Genomic DNA, 18,458 nt, shown 5'->3' on the forward strand with positions numbered 1-18,458 from the left:
TTCCCAGGCTCAAACAGTCCTCCCCCTTAGCCTTCAGAGTAGCTAGGACACAGGTACGCGCCACTATGCCTGGCTAATTTTGACATTTTTGAAAGAGACAGGGTCTCTCTATTTTGCCCAGGCAGGTCTCAAACTCCTGGGCTCAAGCCACCCTTCCACCTCAGCCTCCTAAAGTGCTGGGATATGCCTGGCTGTAAGTTCGTTTTAACCAATTAGTGGTATTGTTCATTCAGCAGGCTCTTATGTGTGAGGAACTGCAGTAGTTGCTTCTGTCTTGGGCCAAGTGTCTTCCCTAAAGCTCTAGAGTCTTTAACTTAAAACATCTATATAACATTTTCCCTATTTTTCCTTTCTTGTTTACATTTATTTCTCAATTGTTCTTCCATAATTCCCAGTTTCACGAATTTCTTTTAAATTTTCTTTAGCTTTTTCATTTGTAGGCCATGTACATTCGTACATTCATGAATTCAGCAAATGTTTATCAAGCGCCTACTATGTGCCGAGGTATTATGCTAGCAGTAACAAATTGCATGTTATATAGTTGTTTCAGTGCTTCAGTATTTGGTTGAAGCAACAAATATATACACCTAACTGTAACCACAAGTGATTGCTATACTCTACAGATTATATGGGGACACAGTAGAGGAAGCAGGGAGATTTCCTGAAGAGATGGCATTTGAGTAGAATGACAAGAATGTTTACAGGTGATGCCTGAAGGAAGACTGCTCACTAGGACTGGGCTGTAATATTAGAAGCAAAGGCTAGAAAGTAAGTTTGGAGAAATGTTACAGAGGACCTTGAGTACCACATTTTAGAAATATAGTCTTCATTCTAGGCTCTTAAAAAACCACTTTATATTTTTGAGGGGGGATAGTGACATGAAATCACTCATGTTTAAGGAGAATAATTTTGGAGATTTGTAAATGATAGAGAATCAAAAGTCTGGCTCCATTTTTGATAGTTGGCTATCCATTCACCAGTTGATGAGAATTTGAGTAGTTAGAACTTGTCTATACCAAATAAAGCTGCTGTGAACATTCATGTGCAAGTCTTTGTATGGACTTGGTTTCATTTCTCATGGTTAGATTTCTAGGAGTGGAATTACTGGTTGTATGGCAAGCTTATGTTTACAGTTTAAGAAACTGCCAAACCAAAGAAAATGGGCAAGTAGGGCACTCAAAGAATCAGTATCTCCTCTGAAACCACCATAAACTGCCAAAAATTGACAAAATAAACTTTCGGAACTCTGGAATCTAAAATTGACAGAATAAACTTTCAGAATTTTCAGAACACTTGCAACCACTGGGCAAGTGCTTGGTGAAGAAAAGGCATATGAATTCCAGTGAAAGTATTAATATTATGGTGTTCTCACTGGGCTATCATCTATCCTTCCCTAGCACAGCAGGAGTGGCTGTGACAATAGCAGCTCATGTTCTTGGTATAGCTTGCTTGGTACCAAGGGATGAGGGATGAATATAGACCTTCTTTAAAAACTGTGGTGGTTCATTCTGACCTGTCTGCTGGTTCCTGAAGGGACTAGTGCAGAGGCTGACCTTTGTCCCACCACCCCCTCATGAGTTGGAGTAGCTTTCTGGGAAGTGGTAGCATCTGTAGAAAAAAATTTTTTTTTTTGGAGACAGAGTTTCGCTTTTGTCGCCCAGGCTGGAGTGCAGTGGTGCGATCTCGGCTCACTGCAACCTCCGCCTCCCGGGTTCAGGCGATTCTCCTGCCTCAGCCTCCCAAGTAGCTGGGACTACAGGCATACACCACCATGCTCAGCTAATTTTGTACTTCTAATAGAAACGGGGTTTCACCATGTTGGCCAGGCTGTTCTCAAACTCCTGGCCTAAGGTGATCCGCCTGCCTTGACCTCCCAAAGTGCTGGGATTACAGGCATAAGCCACCATACCCAGCCTCATGCACTACCCATGCCTGTCTGGGGCAAGGGATGGTGGACTAGAGCAAGCAGCAGAAAATCCAAAAACCTTGGAAGGAGGAGGCTGGGGGAAGTTTGTTGGGGGACATGGGCTTGGAAGGACCATGCATATACCAGGGAAAAAAGAGTACAACATACCTGCCCAGTATTGGGTGCATACTCAGAAAAGACCTAAGAGGAGGCTAGCTTTGCGCCTCTGCTGGAGCAAGTAGCGGGTGAGGGCTAAGGCAGAGTTATAAGCAGACTGCTATAGCTTTGAGGGAGTGCCCCTCTCAGAGCCAAACTGGAAAGACCGGGAGAATCAAAATTTTTTAAATTTTCTTTTGGTCTCCAGACATCTAAGAAAATCTCCCTCAGGTCACTGGCTTACCAATGAGATATTGTAACAAAGACTTCACTGACCACACACAAGCAGGAATACAGTCTGTGCAAATGATTTGGAGAAGTTGTTAAGCAGACAACTGCAGCCCTCAGCAATCAACAGCAGCAAACCCTGAGGACAGGGGAGCATTTGGTTCCCAGAGTCACTGCATTCTAGTATTCAAAATACCTGGTGTTCAACAACAAGAAAAATACAGGGCATAGAAAGAAACATGAAAGAATGTCCCATTTGGCCTGGGGAAAGAGGGGTGGGGCAGAGGAATGACAGAAATCATCTCTGAGGAAACCCAGCATTGGACTTACTAGACAAACACTTTTAATCAACAACTGTCCTAAATATGCTCAGAGGAAAAAAAAAAGTAACAGGAAAACAAAGTATGAACAAAATGAGATATAATGAGACAGAAATTATAAAAAGGGGGCCCAGGTGGAGGCAGTGGCTTACGCCTGTAATCCCAGCACTTTGGGAGGCCGAGGCAGGCAAATCACCTGAGATCAGGAGTTCAAGACCAGCCTGACCAACATGGAGAAACCCTGTCTCTACTAAAAATACAAAATTAGCCAGGCGTTGTGGCGTTTGCCTGTAATCCCAGCTACTTGGGAGGCTGAGACAGGAGAGTCGCTTGAACCTGGGAGGCGGAGGTTGTGGTGAGCCGAGGTCATGCCATTGCGCTCCAGCCTGAGCAACAAGAGCAAAACTCCGTCTCAAAAAAAAAAAAAAGGTGGGGGGGAGATGGGGGACCAATCAAACTGTAGTATTTGCACACAATGGAATATTATTCAGGCATAAAAAGGAGTGAAATACTGATGAACCTTGAAAATTGTATGCTAAATAAGCCAGACACAAAAGGTCACATATTATATGATTCCATTTATATGAAGTATCCACAATAGATAAATCCATAGAAATAGAGAAATTAGATTGGCGGGTGGTGGTTGTTGGGGCCAAGGGAGGCAGGTATTGGGATTAACTGCTTAGTGGGAACCGCTTATTTTGAAGTGATCAGAATGTTTTGGAAACAGAGGTGGTGGCTGCACAACACTGAGAATGTAGTAAATGTCACCTAATTGATCACTTTAAAATAGTTACTTTTGAGCCAGGCACGGTGGCTCACGCCTATAATCCCAGCACTTTGGGAGGCCAAGGTGGGTGGATTGCTTGAGGTCAGGAGTTCAAGACCAGACTGGCCAACATGGCGAAACCCGTCTCTACCAAAAATATAAAAATTAGCTGGGCATGTTGGAGCAAGGCATGGTGGTAGGTGCCTGTGATCCCAGCTACTTGAGAGGCTGAGGGAGGAGAATCGCTTGAACCCGGGAGGCAGAGGTTGCAGTGAGCCAAGATTGTGCCACTGCACTCCAGCCTGGGTGACAGAGCAAGAAGACTCTTTCTCAAAAAATAAAATAGGCCCGGCATTGTGCCTCACGCCTGTAATCCCAGCACTTTGGGAGGCCGAGGCGGGCAGATCACCTGAGGTCGGGAGTTCAAGACCAGCCTGACCAACATGGAGAAACTCTGTCTTTACTAAAAATACAAAATTGGTCGGGTGCGGTGGCTCACACCGGTAATCCCAGCACTTTGGGAGGTCGAGGTGGGCTGATCACGAGGTCAGGAGTTTGAGACCAGCCCGGCCAACATGTCGAAACCCCGTCTCTACTAAAAATACAAAAAATTAGCTGGGTGTGGTGGCACATGCCTATAATCCCAGCTACTAGGGAGACTGAGACAGGAGAATCACTTGAACCTGGGAGGCGGAGGTTGCGGTGAGCCAAGATCGTGCCATTGCACTCCAGCCTAAGCAACAAGAGTGAAACGCCGTCTCAAAAAACTAAAATAATAAAATAAAGTAGTTACTTTTATGTCATGTGAATTTCACCAAAGTATAAAAATAAAAATGTAAAGAGAGAAAGAGCAACTGTGAGCTTTAAAAGGCTTTTCTCTGTTGTAACGTCTCCCTTCCCATCCCATCACCTAACCCCCAGGATATGGGCTCAGGGAAAAGTGTTTTTGAAGACAGAATAGATCTGTATAATGCTTAGTTGAAATCTTCTGTAAACCCGTAAGAGAATCACATCACACCCATTAAAATAGCTGTAATCAACAAAACAGACAATAGCAAGTGCAGGTGAGAATGTAAAGAAGGTGGAACCTTGGCCAAGTGCTTTCCTGGAAGAAGCTCCAATATTGGGCCCCCCCCAGGGTTAGGGATGTAGGAAGATGAGAGATAAAGGCATTCTCCTTGCCAAAGTTAGTAAATCCCTAGTGTGAGACCCCCATGAGAGGTGAATGTATGTGGGGTTATGAATAAATAAAATAGCTGCATTACTACGAAATTTAAGGGGACAAATATAGCTCTGCTTTATATGCAAATGTATCATTTCAGAATTTATAAAGGACATTAAAAAATTGAAAGGCACCAGGGGCAATGGCCCACACCTTTAATCCCAACACTTTGGGAGGATGAGGTGGGCGGATTACCTGAGCCCAGGAGTTCAAGACGAGCCGGAGCAATATGGTAAAACCCTGTCTCTACCAAAAATACAAAAAAAACAAAATTAGCGGGGCGTGGTGCACAGTCCCCGTGCACCACTACTAGGGAAGCTGAGGTGGGAGAATTGCTTGAATCCCGGAGGCAGAGGTTGCAGTGAGCTCAGATTATGCCACTGCACTCCAGCCTGGGCAACAGTGAGACCCTGTCTCAAAAAAAAAAAAAATTTTTTTTTTTAAAAAAGGAAACTACCAAATAGTTTTATAAAATGACTGTACCATTTTATAATGCACCAAAAAAATGTGTGTAAGTAAGACCTGCAGGGGAAAAAAAATCCAAACCATGCTTATTGGAAGATACGCCCTTGTCTGTCGATCGTAACCCAAGAAAAGTCATACTAATGTGTCTGAAATTGGTAGGTTCTTGGTCTCACTGACTTCAAGAATGAAGCTGCGGACCCTTGCGGTGAGTGTTACAGTTCTTAAAGATCGTAGTCTAGAGTTTGTTCCTTCAGATGTTCAGATGTGTCCGCAGTTTCTTCCTTCTGGTGGGTTCCTGGTCTCACTGGCCTCAGGAGTGTTAGGAGTGAAGCTGCAGACCCTCGCAGTGAGTGTTACAGCTCATAAGGGCGGCATGGACCCAGCAAGCGAGCAGCAGTAAGATTTATTGTAAAGTGCAAAAGAACAAAGGTTCCACACTGTGGAAGGAGACCTGGGCGAGTTGCCCGTGGGTGGCTTAGGCAGCCTGCTTTTTTATTCTCTTATCTGGCCCCCACCCACATCCTGCTGATTGGTCCATTTTACAGAGATCTGATTGGTGCATTTACAAACCTTGAACTAGGTACAGAGTGCTGATTGGTGCTTTTACAATCCCTTAGCTAGACATAAAATTTATTCAAGTCCCCACCAGACTGAGGAGCCCAGCTGGCTTCATCTAGTGGATCCTGCACTGGTGGAGCTCCCTGGAAGTCTGGTGCCATGCACCAGCACTTCTCAGCCTCTGGGCGGTTGATGGGACTGGGTGCCTGGGCGCAGTGGCCAGCGCTGGTCGGGGAGGCTCAGGCCATGCAGGCGCCCACCGCGGGGCGGGGTCCAGGGGCGTGTTTCGGCCATGGCTGGCTGCAGGTCCCCAGCCCTGCCCTGCAGGGAGGTAGCTGAGGCCCCGCAAGAACTGGAGGGCAGTGCCAGCGGGCTGGCACTGCTGGGGCACCTGGTGCACTCTGTGCAGCTGCTGGCCTAGGTGCTAAGCCCCTCATTGCCCCGGGCCGGCGGTGCCGGCTGGCCGCTCCGTGTGCAGGGCCCACCGAGCCGGCACCCGCTGGAACTCACGCTGGCTCACGAGCGCCACGCAGCCCCAGTTCCCGCCTGCGCCTCTACCTCCACACCTCCCCACAAGCACAGGGAGGCAGCTCCGGCCTCGGCCTGCCCAGAGAGGGGCTCCTGCAGTGCCGTGGCGGGCTGAAGGGCTCCTCAAACGCCACCAGACAGGCCTAGGAGGCGCCTAAAGTGAGGGCTGCTAGCACGTTGTCACCTCTCACTGAGTTCTCAGAAGGGCATTCCCACATTCTTGAAATTACATGGACATTCTCATACATGTTGGCTGTATCAACAGTACGTGAAGTTCCACCTTCTTTACATTTTTATCTGCACTCTATGTTGTCTGTTTTGTTGATTACAGCTATTTTAATGGTGTGAAGTGATTCTCTTATGCATTTATGGAAGATTTCAACTAAGCATTATACAGACCTGTTTTCTTATTTACAGCTATTTTATTTTGAGCTTTTAATGATAGTTCAAATTGTTGAATGCCTTTTTAACTACTTTATCTTACAAAGTCGTAATTTAAATTGAAGATAATCATATGTTCACATTTCCTGACTCTATCAGTTTTTATTCATCTTTTAATTATGATGTTTCTATTATGTTTAAAATACTGTATTCATCTGAAAAACTCAAACTACACAGTATCATCCCTGCTCCCCCACGCCCACCTCCCAAAAAGAGGCCTCATTATTTCTTCTCCCCACTTTATAATAACATCATTATCACATTCACATACAAAGGATGTGGAACAGAAAATACCCAAAGAGCTTTGCAAATGCTCCTGGAGGGCACTGGCAGGCACTGGTAGAGCCAGTTCTCTAATGGTGTGTCAGTGGTGAGGCACAGTTCAACAAAGGGCTTTAACAGGCTTTAATTATATTAACACAACAAATTGTTAACTACTTGTTCTAAGGTTTTTTTCAAACTTTATTTTCTTCTCAATGCATTCTCTTACTTTATGACACTATAAAACATATCTGGTTAGCATTCAGCACTTACGACACTTGTAAATAAAGAATCCTCTTTCTGGTCGGGCACAGTGGCTCACGTCTGTAATCCCAGCACTTTGGGCGGCTGAGGTGGGCGAATCACAAGGTCAGTAGTTGAAGACCAGCCTGGCCAACAGGGTGAAACCCCGTCTCTACTGAAAATAACAAAAATTAGCTGGGCGTGGTGGTGGGTGGCTATAATCCCAGCTACTAGGGAGGCTGAGGCAGGAGAATTGCTTGAACCTGGGAGGCAGAGGTTGCAGTGAGATGAGATTGCACCACTGCACTCTAGCCCAGGCAACAGTGCGAGACTCCATCTCAAAAAGAGAAGAAAAAAAAAAGAAAAGAATCCTCTTTCTGTTACAAATGTGTGAATAAACGCTATGCTTAAATATATTTGATTTTAAAAACAGTGTAGAATTCGTATTTGTCTGAGGCCGAAGTATGACTTTTAGGAAATTGGAATCTGTCCTTTGGCTATTTTGTCTTTAAGAAGCTGACAGCTTGACTCTCTTGGCCCACACTCTCTGTTTCCATTTCCTCCTGCGGGCCAGTGCTGCATAATCAAAGTTAGACAGTTGTTATGCAAACCTCCTGGTCTCAGGGGCCCTTATCCTTGTCCAGCCCTTAAACACGTCTCTGTTTCCAAATAAATACAAGAACTGTACAATCCCTTTCCATGTCTTTGGTCAGCCTTGGCTTCTGGAAATTAGTGTGTTTCTTCAACTGTTATTTAAACGTGCAAGTTAGCTGAATTCTTAATAGAAGGAGATTTTGAAAGATAAATAGACAGCTCACAAACATCAAAACAAATGTGTATAACTAATATCTGCATGGAACAGAGATTTCTAATCTGCAGCTTTTGGCCTGTTTATTCAAACGTGATGCAACTAATTCTAGTGGAACAAAATCTTGTGGACCATAGTTTCAGGATAGAGAAGTATTAAGCAATTGAAGTTTTGAATAAATGAGCCAAAAGGGAGTCAACATTAAAGTGTTTATACTTTCAGATAAGTTTAAACTTTTCCACTCATTTAAATACCAAGAGAATGGGAATGCACTGAAAACATTATTCAGAGCACACCAAAAAACAATAAAAAAGTGTGCATAAAATAAGACCTGCAGGGGAAAAAAAAAGAATCCAAACCATACTTATAGGAAGATATGCCTTTGTCTGTCAACCCTAACTCAAGAAAAGACACACTGACTTGCCAGAACGGCATTCCAGATACCACAGTATTAACAAAGGCTTGCAGATTGCCCATCTTAATCCAGGAAAATCACAGGAAATAAAATAGATGATATGTTCTTTGTAACAAATCCTGGAGAATCTGTCCGCAATGTTTCATTTATGGTCACTGTTCTTTAGGATAAGATAAATATGACAGAGCTAGAAGAGATCCAGAAAGAGGAAGTAAAGTCACCAAGACGGCTACAGAGCTTCCAGATGAGAAAAAGAAAAAGCATTCTGCAAAGTGGAAGGGTAACAGCAGAAGGCATCTTGGCACTCATCACAATTTTAAAATTAAATTAAATTTATTTCATTATTTGTTATCTGTCTTTTCCACCAAATTTTATGCTTCATGAGGTCAGGAATACTGTCTTTTTTTTTTTTTTTTTTTTTTTTTGAGATGGAGTCTTGCATTGTCCCAGGCTGGAGTGCAGTGGCGCCATCTTGGCTCACTGCAAGCTCCGCCTCCCGGGTTCACGCCATTCTCCTGCCTCAGCCTCCTGAGTAGCTAGGACTACAGGCACCCAGCACCTCGCCCAGCTAATTTTTTGTATTTTTAGTAGAGGCGGGGTTTCACTGTGTTAGCCAGGATGGTCTCGATCTGACCTTATGATCCGCCTGCCTCGGCCTCCCAAAGTGCTGGGATTATAGGTGTGAGCCACGGCGCCTGGCCTACTGTCTTATTTTTTAACTTTTCATTGAAATATAGACATACAGAAAAGGGCATATATAGACACATATACATATATAAATGTATATCAAAATGTATATACAGTTTGATAGTTTTTCACAAAATGAACTTGTATGACCACCACTCTCATCAGGAAGCAGAGCATGAACAGCCCCAGAGCATGAAGCCCCTTCACTCCTTTCCATTCATTCTCCTGCCCAGGGTGAGCACTGCTGGCTTCAGACAGCAGGGATCCACTAGCCTGCTCTAGGACCTGATGTGGATGAAATCCAGCCGTGCCTAGTGTTCTGTGCTGGCCTTCCTTCGCTCCCTGTTGTTTTTGGTGAGGTATCCACATGGTAATTTTTGATCATTCATCTCATTGCTGTATAGTATTCCATTGTGTGGATATACCACAAAGTCTTTGTCCATCATACTGTTCCTGGGTATTTCTCAGTTCTGGCACTATGAACAGTAGTGCTATGAGCATTGGAAACACGTGTGCAGATTTCTGTTGGGTGGAATTGCTGAATCATGTCATATACATAAGCTCAGCTTTGGTACCTATTTCTGAACAGTTTTCCAAAGCAGCTGTAACAGTTCACACTCTCACCAGCAGTGTACGAGGGTTCCATTTGCTCACACCTGTTTCAACACTGGTTTTGTTAGTCGTTTTTAGCCAGTTGGGTGTGTGTGTCGTGGTATACCATTGTGGTTTTAGTTTGTACTCCCCTGATGATGCACAGTTATTTTGTTCATCAGTATATACCCAGCGTTTAACATCATGTCTGTGCTTTTTATTAAGGCTCTTTCTGTACAAGTGAGAGAGGATGGGACAGAAACCCAACTTAAGTTGGCTTAAACGAAAAGGAACGTTAGTGGCTCCTGTAGCTAGTAGAGAGGCTGGAGTAGCTCAGACAACCAGAGCTGCTGACCCCGGGGCTGGAGGCTTCTCTCCCACTGTGTGAGCCTCCCAGCAGCCCTGGCATCATCTGCCCCAAGCATCCACCTCTCAATCCCAGGTGGCAGGAGGCCCCCGGGGAGCCACACTCTGTGTGTAAGATGCTGAGAGTGCTGTGAAGAGGTGAGCCGGCTCCTGGGCAAAGGTGAGAAGGATTTGTCACCAGCAGAAGGGAGATGAGAAGGCTCACTGGACAAAGAAAAACAGGCTTCTGACAGACCACCATGGTATCACACCCAGGAGATATACTCCATAATATCATTTTGAATGAATGAATGAGTCAGCCCAAGCTTATGTTGCGCAGGCCATCGACAGGGTGAACCAGAAATATTTTTACTGAAATTACTCTAGGAAAGCAAAGCCCTTTTAGGACAGCAAAGGATTTTCTTTCCTTCTGCCCTCATTTCCCCTAATTCAAGAGCTATTCTATGTTGAAATATGAATAGCTGTAAGATGTTTTGCCAATTCATGGATGATCTGTACAGAAATGAATAAATGAAAGAGTGGTGTTTGCTACTCTCCTGTTATCTGTTTTGAGTTTTAAGTCAAGCCCATAATAAGCTGGTTCCTTCCTCCTGCCTGGGCCAACAATGAAAGCGAACAGTGATTAGAGTTTGGCAGAGCTGGTTTATGTGGTCTGTGGCCAGACTACAAGGCGAGTGTTATTTTGAGACCCAAATAAAAACTATAAATGTTTTTCTTTAAATTCTTTCGGTAAAAAATGGGAGCCACTTATTAAAATAAGCAAGCATAATACTTAAATTGGTAGCAGTAGATAAAGGGAACCTGGGAGAGAAGCCAAGAATATAGGTACACTTTGCTTCCTTTCTTACGAATCTCAAAGGTAATATGATAGATGGGAATCCTGGAACAGAAGGACATTAAGGCAAAACTGAGGAAATCTGAATGAAATTTGGACTTTAGTCATAGTAGTGATGCAGCAATCTTGGTTCATTAATTATAACAAACATCCCACACTAATGGAAGATGCTAATAACAAAGGAATAACAGGGGAAACTGGGTGTGGGATATGTAAGGACTCTGTATTGTCTTTGCAATTTTCCTGTCAATGTAAAACTGTTTTAAAAAGTAGTTAAAGAAAAAACAAGTGAGGGCCTCGGAGGAGCCTGTGCAGGGAGGCTCCTGGAGCTTCAGCTTTATTAGTTTCGGGGTCAGCCCACCTCTGGTCTCCCTCCATTCTAATCAGCGGGATCACGGGGAACCTAAACTTTTCTTGAGAAAGGCACCTTGAGCAGGTGACCCCACGAGCAGGTGGCTGGCTGCTGCTTCCACTTCTGGCTCTGGGCCACCGGTACAGCATGGCGTGTCTGAGTCTTGTTTTTCTTATTTTAAAAAATGGGCATAATTTTATATCTCCGCCTCATAAAGGTGTTCCGTGATTCAATATTTAAAAGATCTTTCCACACTAGAACTACTATGCAAATGGAATAAATTATCATTGTCCTTTGGACTACTTTGCTGAGACTTTTCATCGCCCTCAAGTTTTAAATCTCTGCCTAGTATTCATTTTATTTTATTTTTCCTTAACCATCAGCTCTTGATGTTAATACAAAATTTCAACTTAAAATTTCATTTGTGGCCAGGCACAGTAGCTAACACCTGTAATCCCAGCACTTTGGGAGGCCAGGGGTGGAGGGATCACTTGAGGCCAGGAGTTTGAGACCATCCTGGACAACATAGTAAGACCCCATGTCTACAAACATTTTTATAAACTTTTAAAAATTAAAAAAAGTTTTCATTTTTGTAAGTTATTTGTGCCCTATTTTTCTATGTCCTGGATGTGAGAGGTTGCTTTTTTTTTTTTTTTTTTTTTTTTGAGACGGAGTTTTGCTCTTGTTGCCCAGGCTAGAGTGCAGTGACATGATCTCGGCTCACTGCAACCTCCACCTCTCAGGTTCAAGCGATTCTCCTGCCTCAGCCTCCCAAGTAGCTGGGATTACAGACGCAAGCCACCAAGCCCAGCTAATTTTTTGTATTTTTAGTAGAGACGGGGTTTCACTATGTTGGCCTGACTGGTCTTGAACTCCTGCCCTCAGGCAATCCACCCACCGTGGCCTCCCAAAGTGCTGGGATTACAGGCATGAGCCACCGCGCCCAGCCACGTTGCTGTTTTTCTAAGGACATGTGTTGACTTCATGGATTGTTTATTGATTTTTTGGCGATAAGGTCTCACTCTCTCATCCAGGCTAGAGTGCACTGGCACAAACATGGCTCACTGTAGCCTCAACCACCTGGGCTCAACCAATCCTCCCACCTCAGCCTCCCATGTAGCTGAGACCACAAGCATGCACCACCACACCCAGCTAATTTTTTGATTTTTTATAGAGATGGGGATCTTACTTTGTTGCCCAAACTGGTCCTGAACTCCTGGCCTCAAGCAGTCCTCCTGCCTCACACTCCCAAGGTGCTGAGATTACAGGCATGAACTCCCAAGTCTGGTCGGTGTGTGTGTGTTTGTTTTTGATGGAGTCTCACTCTGTCGCCCAGGCTGGAGTGCAGTGGCACCATCTCAGCTCACTGCAGCCTCCGTCTCCTGGGTTCAAGCGATTCTCCTGCCTCAGCCTCCCTAGTAGCTGGGATGACAGGCATGCACCACCATGCCTGGGTGATTTATTTTCAGTAGAGACAGGGTTTCACCATGTTGGCCAGGCTGGTCTCGAACTCCTGATCTCAGGCAATCTGCCCACCTCGGCCTCCCAAAGTGCTAGGATTACAGGTGTGAGCCACCACGTCCAGCCCATTTCCTCCCATTTTAAAAAAACTGAAAGCATTTAACGTAAGACTCTGAAGTACAAGTTTGAACATACATCATTGGCTTTATTTATAAAATATAGTGTAAATATTATTTAAACTTTAAATTCTATACCCAAACTGTTCATCAAGTATGAGGGAAAATTAAACACATTGTTAAACATGAAAGTCCTCAAAAAATGGCAGATTGAAACATACAGCATTTTTCAGGCACCCTGCCAAAACCTTTCTAAAATGACAGTAAAAAGGTGTTCTGTTCGTTTGTTTGTTTGTTTTGAGACAGAGTCTTGCTCTGTTGCCCAGGCTGGAATGCAGTGGTGTGATCCTACCTCACTGTAATCCAGAATTCCTGGGTTCAAGTGATCCTCTTGCTTAAGCCTTCCAAGTAGCTAGGGCTACAGGCACACACCACACCTAATTTTTACAATTTTTTGTAGAAATGGGGTCTCACTATGTCGCCCAGACTAGTTAGTTTTTAAAAGACATAAATGCACAGATAAATAGGGCCAAGCCAAGCCCTGGAGTTCAAGGCCAGCCTAAGCAACATAGTAAGACCCTGTGTCAAAAAAGAAAGAAAAAAAAAATAGGTGGGAAGAAGGCAGCAATACAATATTGGAAGCTAGAAAGTGTGGTATTTGATTAAAACGAGAGAAAGCCTTGAGGAAGGCTGATGTGTTTTATAGAATTCCAATTTGCTCAGAAATGGGAGGCATCAAGTACATTGGAAAGTAGGGACAGGATTGAGAAGAATTAGTCGGAAGTCCATACGGGAGGCAGAAAGGCTCTCCCGCACCCCAGCTTCCATCCCCACCATGACAGCAGCGATCTATTAATAAAAAAACGATGGTAAGAGCCAGAGAGGTTCTGGACTCTGGGCTCCACTGTGGCTTTTTTAAAATAATCTTCCTCTATAATACTTCCTCTAAGTATTTTTAATAAAAAAATTAGGCATAGGAAGTTTCTTTTACTAGATCAGGGCTCTTCACGGTTGAGACTTGGCCGTATTCATGTCTGGCACTAGATTGGGAATAAGTGAGCAAACTTTTTAGGGGCAATTATGTTTCCCAACAAAAATGTTTTTTCTGCTACCATCGAAGTCAGTTGCCAGCACTGAATTATGCTGCTACAAATTGATTGTGATAAAACTTGACCTGTATACTACAACTATATGTGAGCTTAGAGATGTTATCTCGTAGAATGTTTATGAACTCAGGTTTTGGAATCTGTTTCCCTTAGGTTTTAATCAGTTTACTAGCTGTGTAATCTTCAGCAAGTTATCTTAATTATTCTGAGCCTTAGTTTCATTAAAATTATACTGAAGATTTCATACGACCACTGTGAGGATTGAATGAGCTAGTGCAAGTCGACTGCACAGGGCCTGCAAGAATGAAGGGCTCCAAACTGGGATGGGGACAGGAGTGGGAGTGATTTGTCATGTGAAAAAGAACGTGAAGACCTCAAGAGTGCCTTCCCATCTCAGAATCTCCTTTATTCCATGAAAAAGTTTAAATGGGATCATAATTTTAAATTACAATTAGTTTCAATGTTTTTAGACAGCATTACTTTGAGATTTATGAAATAATGAGAGTTTAAACCTTAATTATAAAATATTCTGTGTATATCTGGAATATTACTTTCATTATCTGTTATAATTACATATGAATAATTACATAAAGAGAAAATTGTGGAATTATCTCTAAGGAGTTTCTAGCATTTACTGTTATATTTATATGTGTGTATATTTAGCTTCTTTATTATCACTTCTGACTATTTTAAAATAAACCAACTTGGCTCACATTTTTACATTAGTGGTCTAGGAGAGAAGTGAATTCCTTTTCAAAGCATAAAATTACTACATGATTAACTTTCACTGATAATCTTAAAAACAGAACTACTTCTAGGACTTACATTCCAATCTGAAGCGTTCTCTGTTTTCTCTAGTAATCTTAATGGGAAGTTGGTTTTTTATGGGTAAATTTGCCTTTAGAGTGATTGCAGGGTGCATGTTTCTAAGGTGTATAAATACCAACTTGCTTGAGTAATTTTCCCCTTTCCATTCTAAAGTGGGAAAGTATAGAAGAATCATATTTGTAACTTTTATTCATGTTTAGGATTCCCACATCCCTTTGTTCCTTCTTTTAGTTCCGTTTTCTAGACAAAGTGTTTATGGCCAAACGTCCACATCGTCATCTCTCCCAGCACCAATTCGGATTTCCCAGAAAGTGCTAAGGTTTGTTTTCAAACTGGTTTTAGGTGGCACTCTTTGGGTGTGTGGATTTTGTGAGTCACAGGGCTCCTCTCTGTCTGGGCTGGCCAACGGCAGGGGCCAGCTCTCACCCCCCACAGCCATGGGTCCCTCTGAGGAGTGAAGGAGGGGAGAAGGTGGGCATGTGAGGGCGAGTTGGCCTCATCCCCACAAGCCCAGCACAGTAGTCCCTGCTCCTCTGAGCTTTCTGTAATCACTGTAGGAAAGCGGCAGTGATTTCCAGTGAGAAGACCCTCCACAGAGTGTCCGGAATAGTGGGAATCTAGAGGATGTGTCAGGAGGGAGAAATTACATGGGAAAATAACTTGTCTTGGGTTTTCGTGGGGGCGTGATGTGACATGACATGGGCAGAGGCAGCGCTGGGTCCCACCCTGCACTGTGTGCAGAAGGGTCCAGTGGGAACAGGTCGGGAGGCATCCCACTGGCCGGTCCACATGGCCAGCTCAGAACACACTGTTTCCTGTCTCCTGAGACAGAAATTGGTATGAGAAGCAAAGATTACAAAGATTACAGATAAATGAAACTTAAATATTCAATTATAAAACAAGTAACAAAGTTTTGTTTTTTTTTTTTTTTTTGAGGAATTTTTCTAGCTTAACAGAATTAAAATGAACTATGATAAAACACAGCAAAAACTACAAGGAGGCCAGGCGCAATGGCTCACACCTGTAATCCCAGCACTTTGGTAGGCCGAGGCAGGTGGATCACTTGAGCTCAGGAGTTCGAGATCAACCTGGTCAACATAGTGAAACCCCATCTCTACTAAAACTTAGCGGGGCATGGTGGTAGGCACCTGTAATCCCAGCTACTAGGGAGGCTGAGGCAGGAGAATCGTTTGAACCCGGGAGGTGGAGGCTGCAGTGAGCTGAGATCGCACCACTGCCCTCCAGCCTGGGAGTGGAGTGAATTCCACACCCAGAGCAAGACTCTGTGTCCAAAAAAAAAAAAAAAAAAAAAAAACAAGGAAACAGAAATACGGTTGAGAATAAAGGGATTTCTGTTGGAATTTCATCCCTAGAGCTTTGAAAACCATTTTACTATTCAGAAGCACAGAAATGGCACCAAACCAGGCCCTGAAAGGAGTCCAGGAAAAGAAAAAGAAAAAAGTCCATCTTAGGCTTAGGGGCTAAGGTCACACGGGACAAACATCCCCCTCCAACGCCAGCCCCTGGCTAGACTATCACTGCACCATACAGGAGGGACTGTGTGGCCAGTGGTTGGTTTTCTGTTTTTGTTTTTTGTTTTTTGTTTTTTGTTTTTGTTTTGAGATGGAGTATCCCTCTGTCACCCAGGCTGGAATGCAGCAGCGTGATCTCGGCTCACTGCAACCTCTGCCTTCCAGGTTCAAGTGATTCTCCTACCTCAGCCTCCTGAGTAGCTGGGACTATAGGCTCCTGCCACCACACCTGGCTAATTTTTGTATTTTTGGTAGAGATGGGGTTTCACCACGTTGGCCAGGCTGGTCTTGAACTCCTGACCTCAGGTGATCCACCTGCCTCGGCCTCCCAAAGTTCTGGGATTACAGGTGTGAGCCACCGCGGCCGGCCCAGTGGTTGTTTTTTAATCTGCTTTCCTCGTTTCTCAGGATCACTTCCCAAGAGAAAGCACTATTAAAAGTCTGGTGTAGCTCCCACTAGATGTTTCTCCATTTACAAGACATGGTCAGATTACTTTCCCCCTAGGCTGTGGCCTCCTACCACCTCTTTTGGTTTATCTGTGTCTCCTGAACATCCAAACTGCCTGGAGCTCCACGGGCTTCCTTGGGGGACCAGTGGGACCCACCTCCCCTGGTCTTTCTGGGTCTGTGTCTTCTGCAAAGGGTCGAGTCGTCTGCTCTGCAGCCGTGTAGTCTGCTCAGTCACTAAGTTCAGCACAAAAGCAGCCACAGACTATATATACCTAAGTGAGGGTGGCTGTGTGCCCATCAAACTTTATTACAGACACTGAAATTTGAAGTTTGCATTTCATGTAATTGTCACATGTCATGAAACGTTTGGAGTTCTTCATGTTTAGCCTGAGGTTCCATATAAGAACAGAAGGGCGTGGGATCTGGCTTGTGGCCTGTCCTTTGCTGTCTCCTACCCTGGCTCTCTTCCTTTCCATACAGGCCCATTATTCATGCTTGCATTTGCTCTGTTTATTAAAATTCCCCAGCTCTTCGTTTTAAAAATGTCATTGGGATGTATTTCCAATAGAGTGGCTCTCTCAACTCTGAGTTTCTCTGGTTCTTCCCAAGTCTGCACAAACAAGAAAAGTTGGGTGAAGGGAGGATGGAGGCTCCCAGCTTGTCTGTTCTGCAAAGGTCTGGAGATGAGGTAAATGCTGAGGGCTGGGCCGCCCCACTGGGGCTGGGGCACATGGAGAATGTTTGGCACAAGCCCTTGCGAGGGTTCTGGGGCATCAGTCACGGCCAGAAAGACAGCACAAGTCATGCCCGTACTGGGCCGGGTGGGCCATCCCTTCCGGTGGGGCTTGTGTTTTTGCTCCTGTGGCAAAGTGCTGCAATGACATTCCAACTCTCCCAGGTTTATGCCCCACCATGGGTTTGGAATAGAGAGGCTTTTCTGGTTGTTTGTTTTACTAAGCAACATTTAGGACACATTTTTTAACTCCCTGTGGACAAGCAATCCTTCTAACAGAGCTCCTCAGCTGTTCCCAGTTATTTTTGTAGATGGTTTCATGGACGGTGCAGGTCCCTTGAGGGGTCCTTCCTGGACACCCATGTTCATCCACTGAGGGCATCTGATCTCTGACTTCTGTCCCCACATAGGGTCAGACAAGTAGGTCTGACGCCTCCTAAGCCAGCAAGCTGCTGTGCTCCCTTGTTTTTTTACCAACCAGACCACTCTTGGGGGCAGACGTGTGTGTCGCTAGGTCTGTGTTTGCGTGTCCGAGCCTCAGGACCACGTCCAGGAAAGTTAGGCTAATATGGTTTACAGGAGGTAATTCAGCAGCACAGCCACTGCATTCCGTTCTGCTTGTGTCACTACATGGACCTATTTACTTCAAAAACACAAACAGAGTCTAGAAAAACTGGTTAAAAATCCACACAATTAGACTTGGAGATAGAGTCTTTCCATCCTGTATGTAATCAAAAGATTTAAAAGTCAGGCACCTTTTGTCAGGCCTTGTAGACTGGGGATTTCTGTTAACATTTCAGTTGGACGCTGTGTCCGTGAGGGACTCTCTTCTGCTAGTTGTGCCAATCAGGAAATTTCCAAAGGGGGCTTCTGGTGCTGCCGGCGATTAGTTGTTACTTCAAATGATTGTGATGATACAAAGCACTCGAATAGCCAGTCCTGTCCATGTTAGAGCTCTTGAGAATCTGAAACCCCATCTCACCTCCCCCACGGAGGTACCAGCCCTCATTTAAACGCTACGCTGTGACCAAAAGGACAAAGGTGCCTGACCGGGTATTAGGCCCGGGAAAGTCTCAGTGTC

The 18,458-nt window shown here is 44.4% G+C and overlaps 2 protein-coding genes across 3 annotated transcripts in view; both read left to right on the forward strand.

Annotated features, from left to right (window-relative positions):
* CENPP (centromere protein P) overlaps window positions 1-18,458 on the forward strand; it is a 272,761-nt gene that overhangs the window by 242,641 nt on the left and 11,662 nt on the right. Inside the window, exon 1 of one of the 2 annotated variants that reach the window (XM_077964965.1) lies at window positions 17,085-17,332. The exons of the other annotated variant lie outside the window; for it this stretch is intronic. Within the exon in view, the coding sequence (XP_077821091.1) occupies window positions 17,288-17,332 (45 nt within the window). The 5' untranslated portion in view covers window positions 17,085-17,287. Of the gene's footprint in view, window positions 1-17,084; window positions 17,333-18,458 lie in introns of those variants that run through there. 2 annotated transcript variants of the gene reach the window in all.
* The window catches only part of SUSD3 (sushi domain containing 3), a 399,581-nt gene that overhangs the window by 11,007 nt on the left and 370,116 nt on the right, over window positions 1-18,458 (forward strand). The gene's annotated exons all lie outside the window — the stretch shown is intronic.

The sequence above is a fragment of the Macaca mulatta genome, chromosome 15 (assembly GCF_049350105.2).
Source record: "Macaca mulatta isolate MMU2019108-1 chromosome 15, T2T-MMU8v2.0, whole genome shotgun sequence".
NCBI lineage: Eukaryota > Metazoa > Chordata > Mammalia > Primates > Cercopithecidae > Macaca > Macaca mulatta.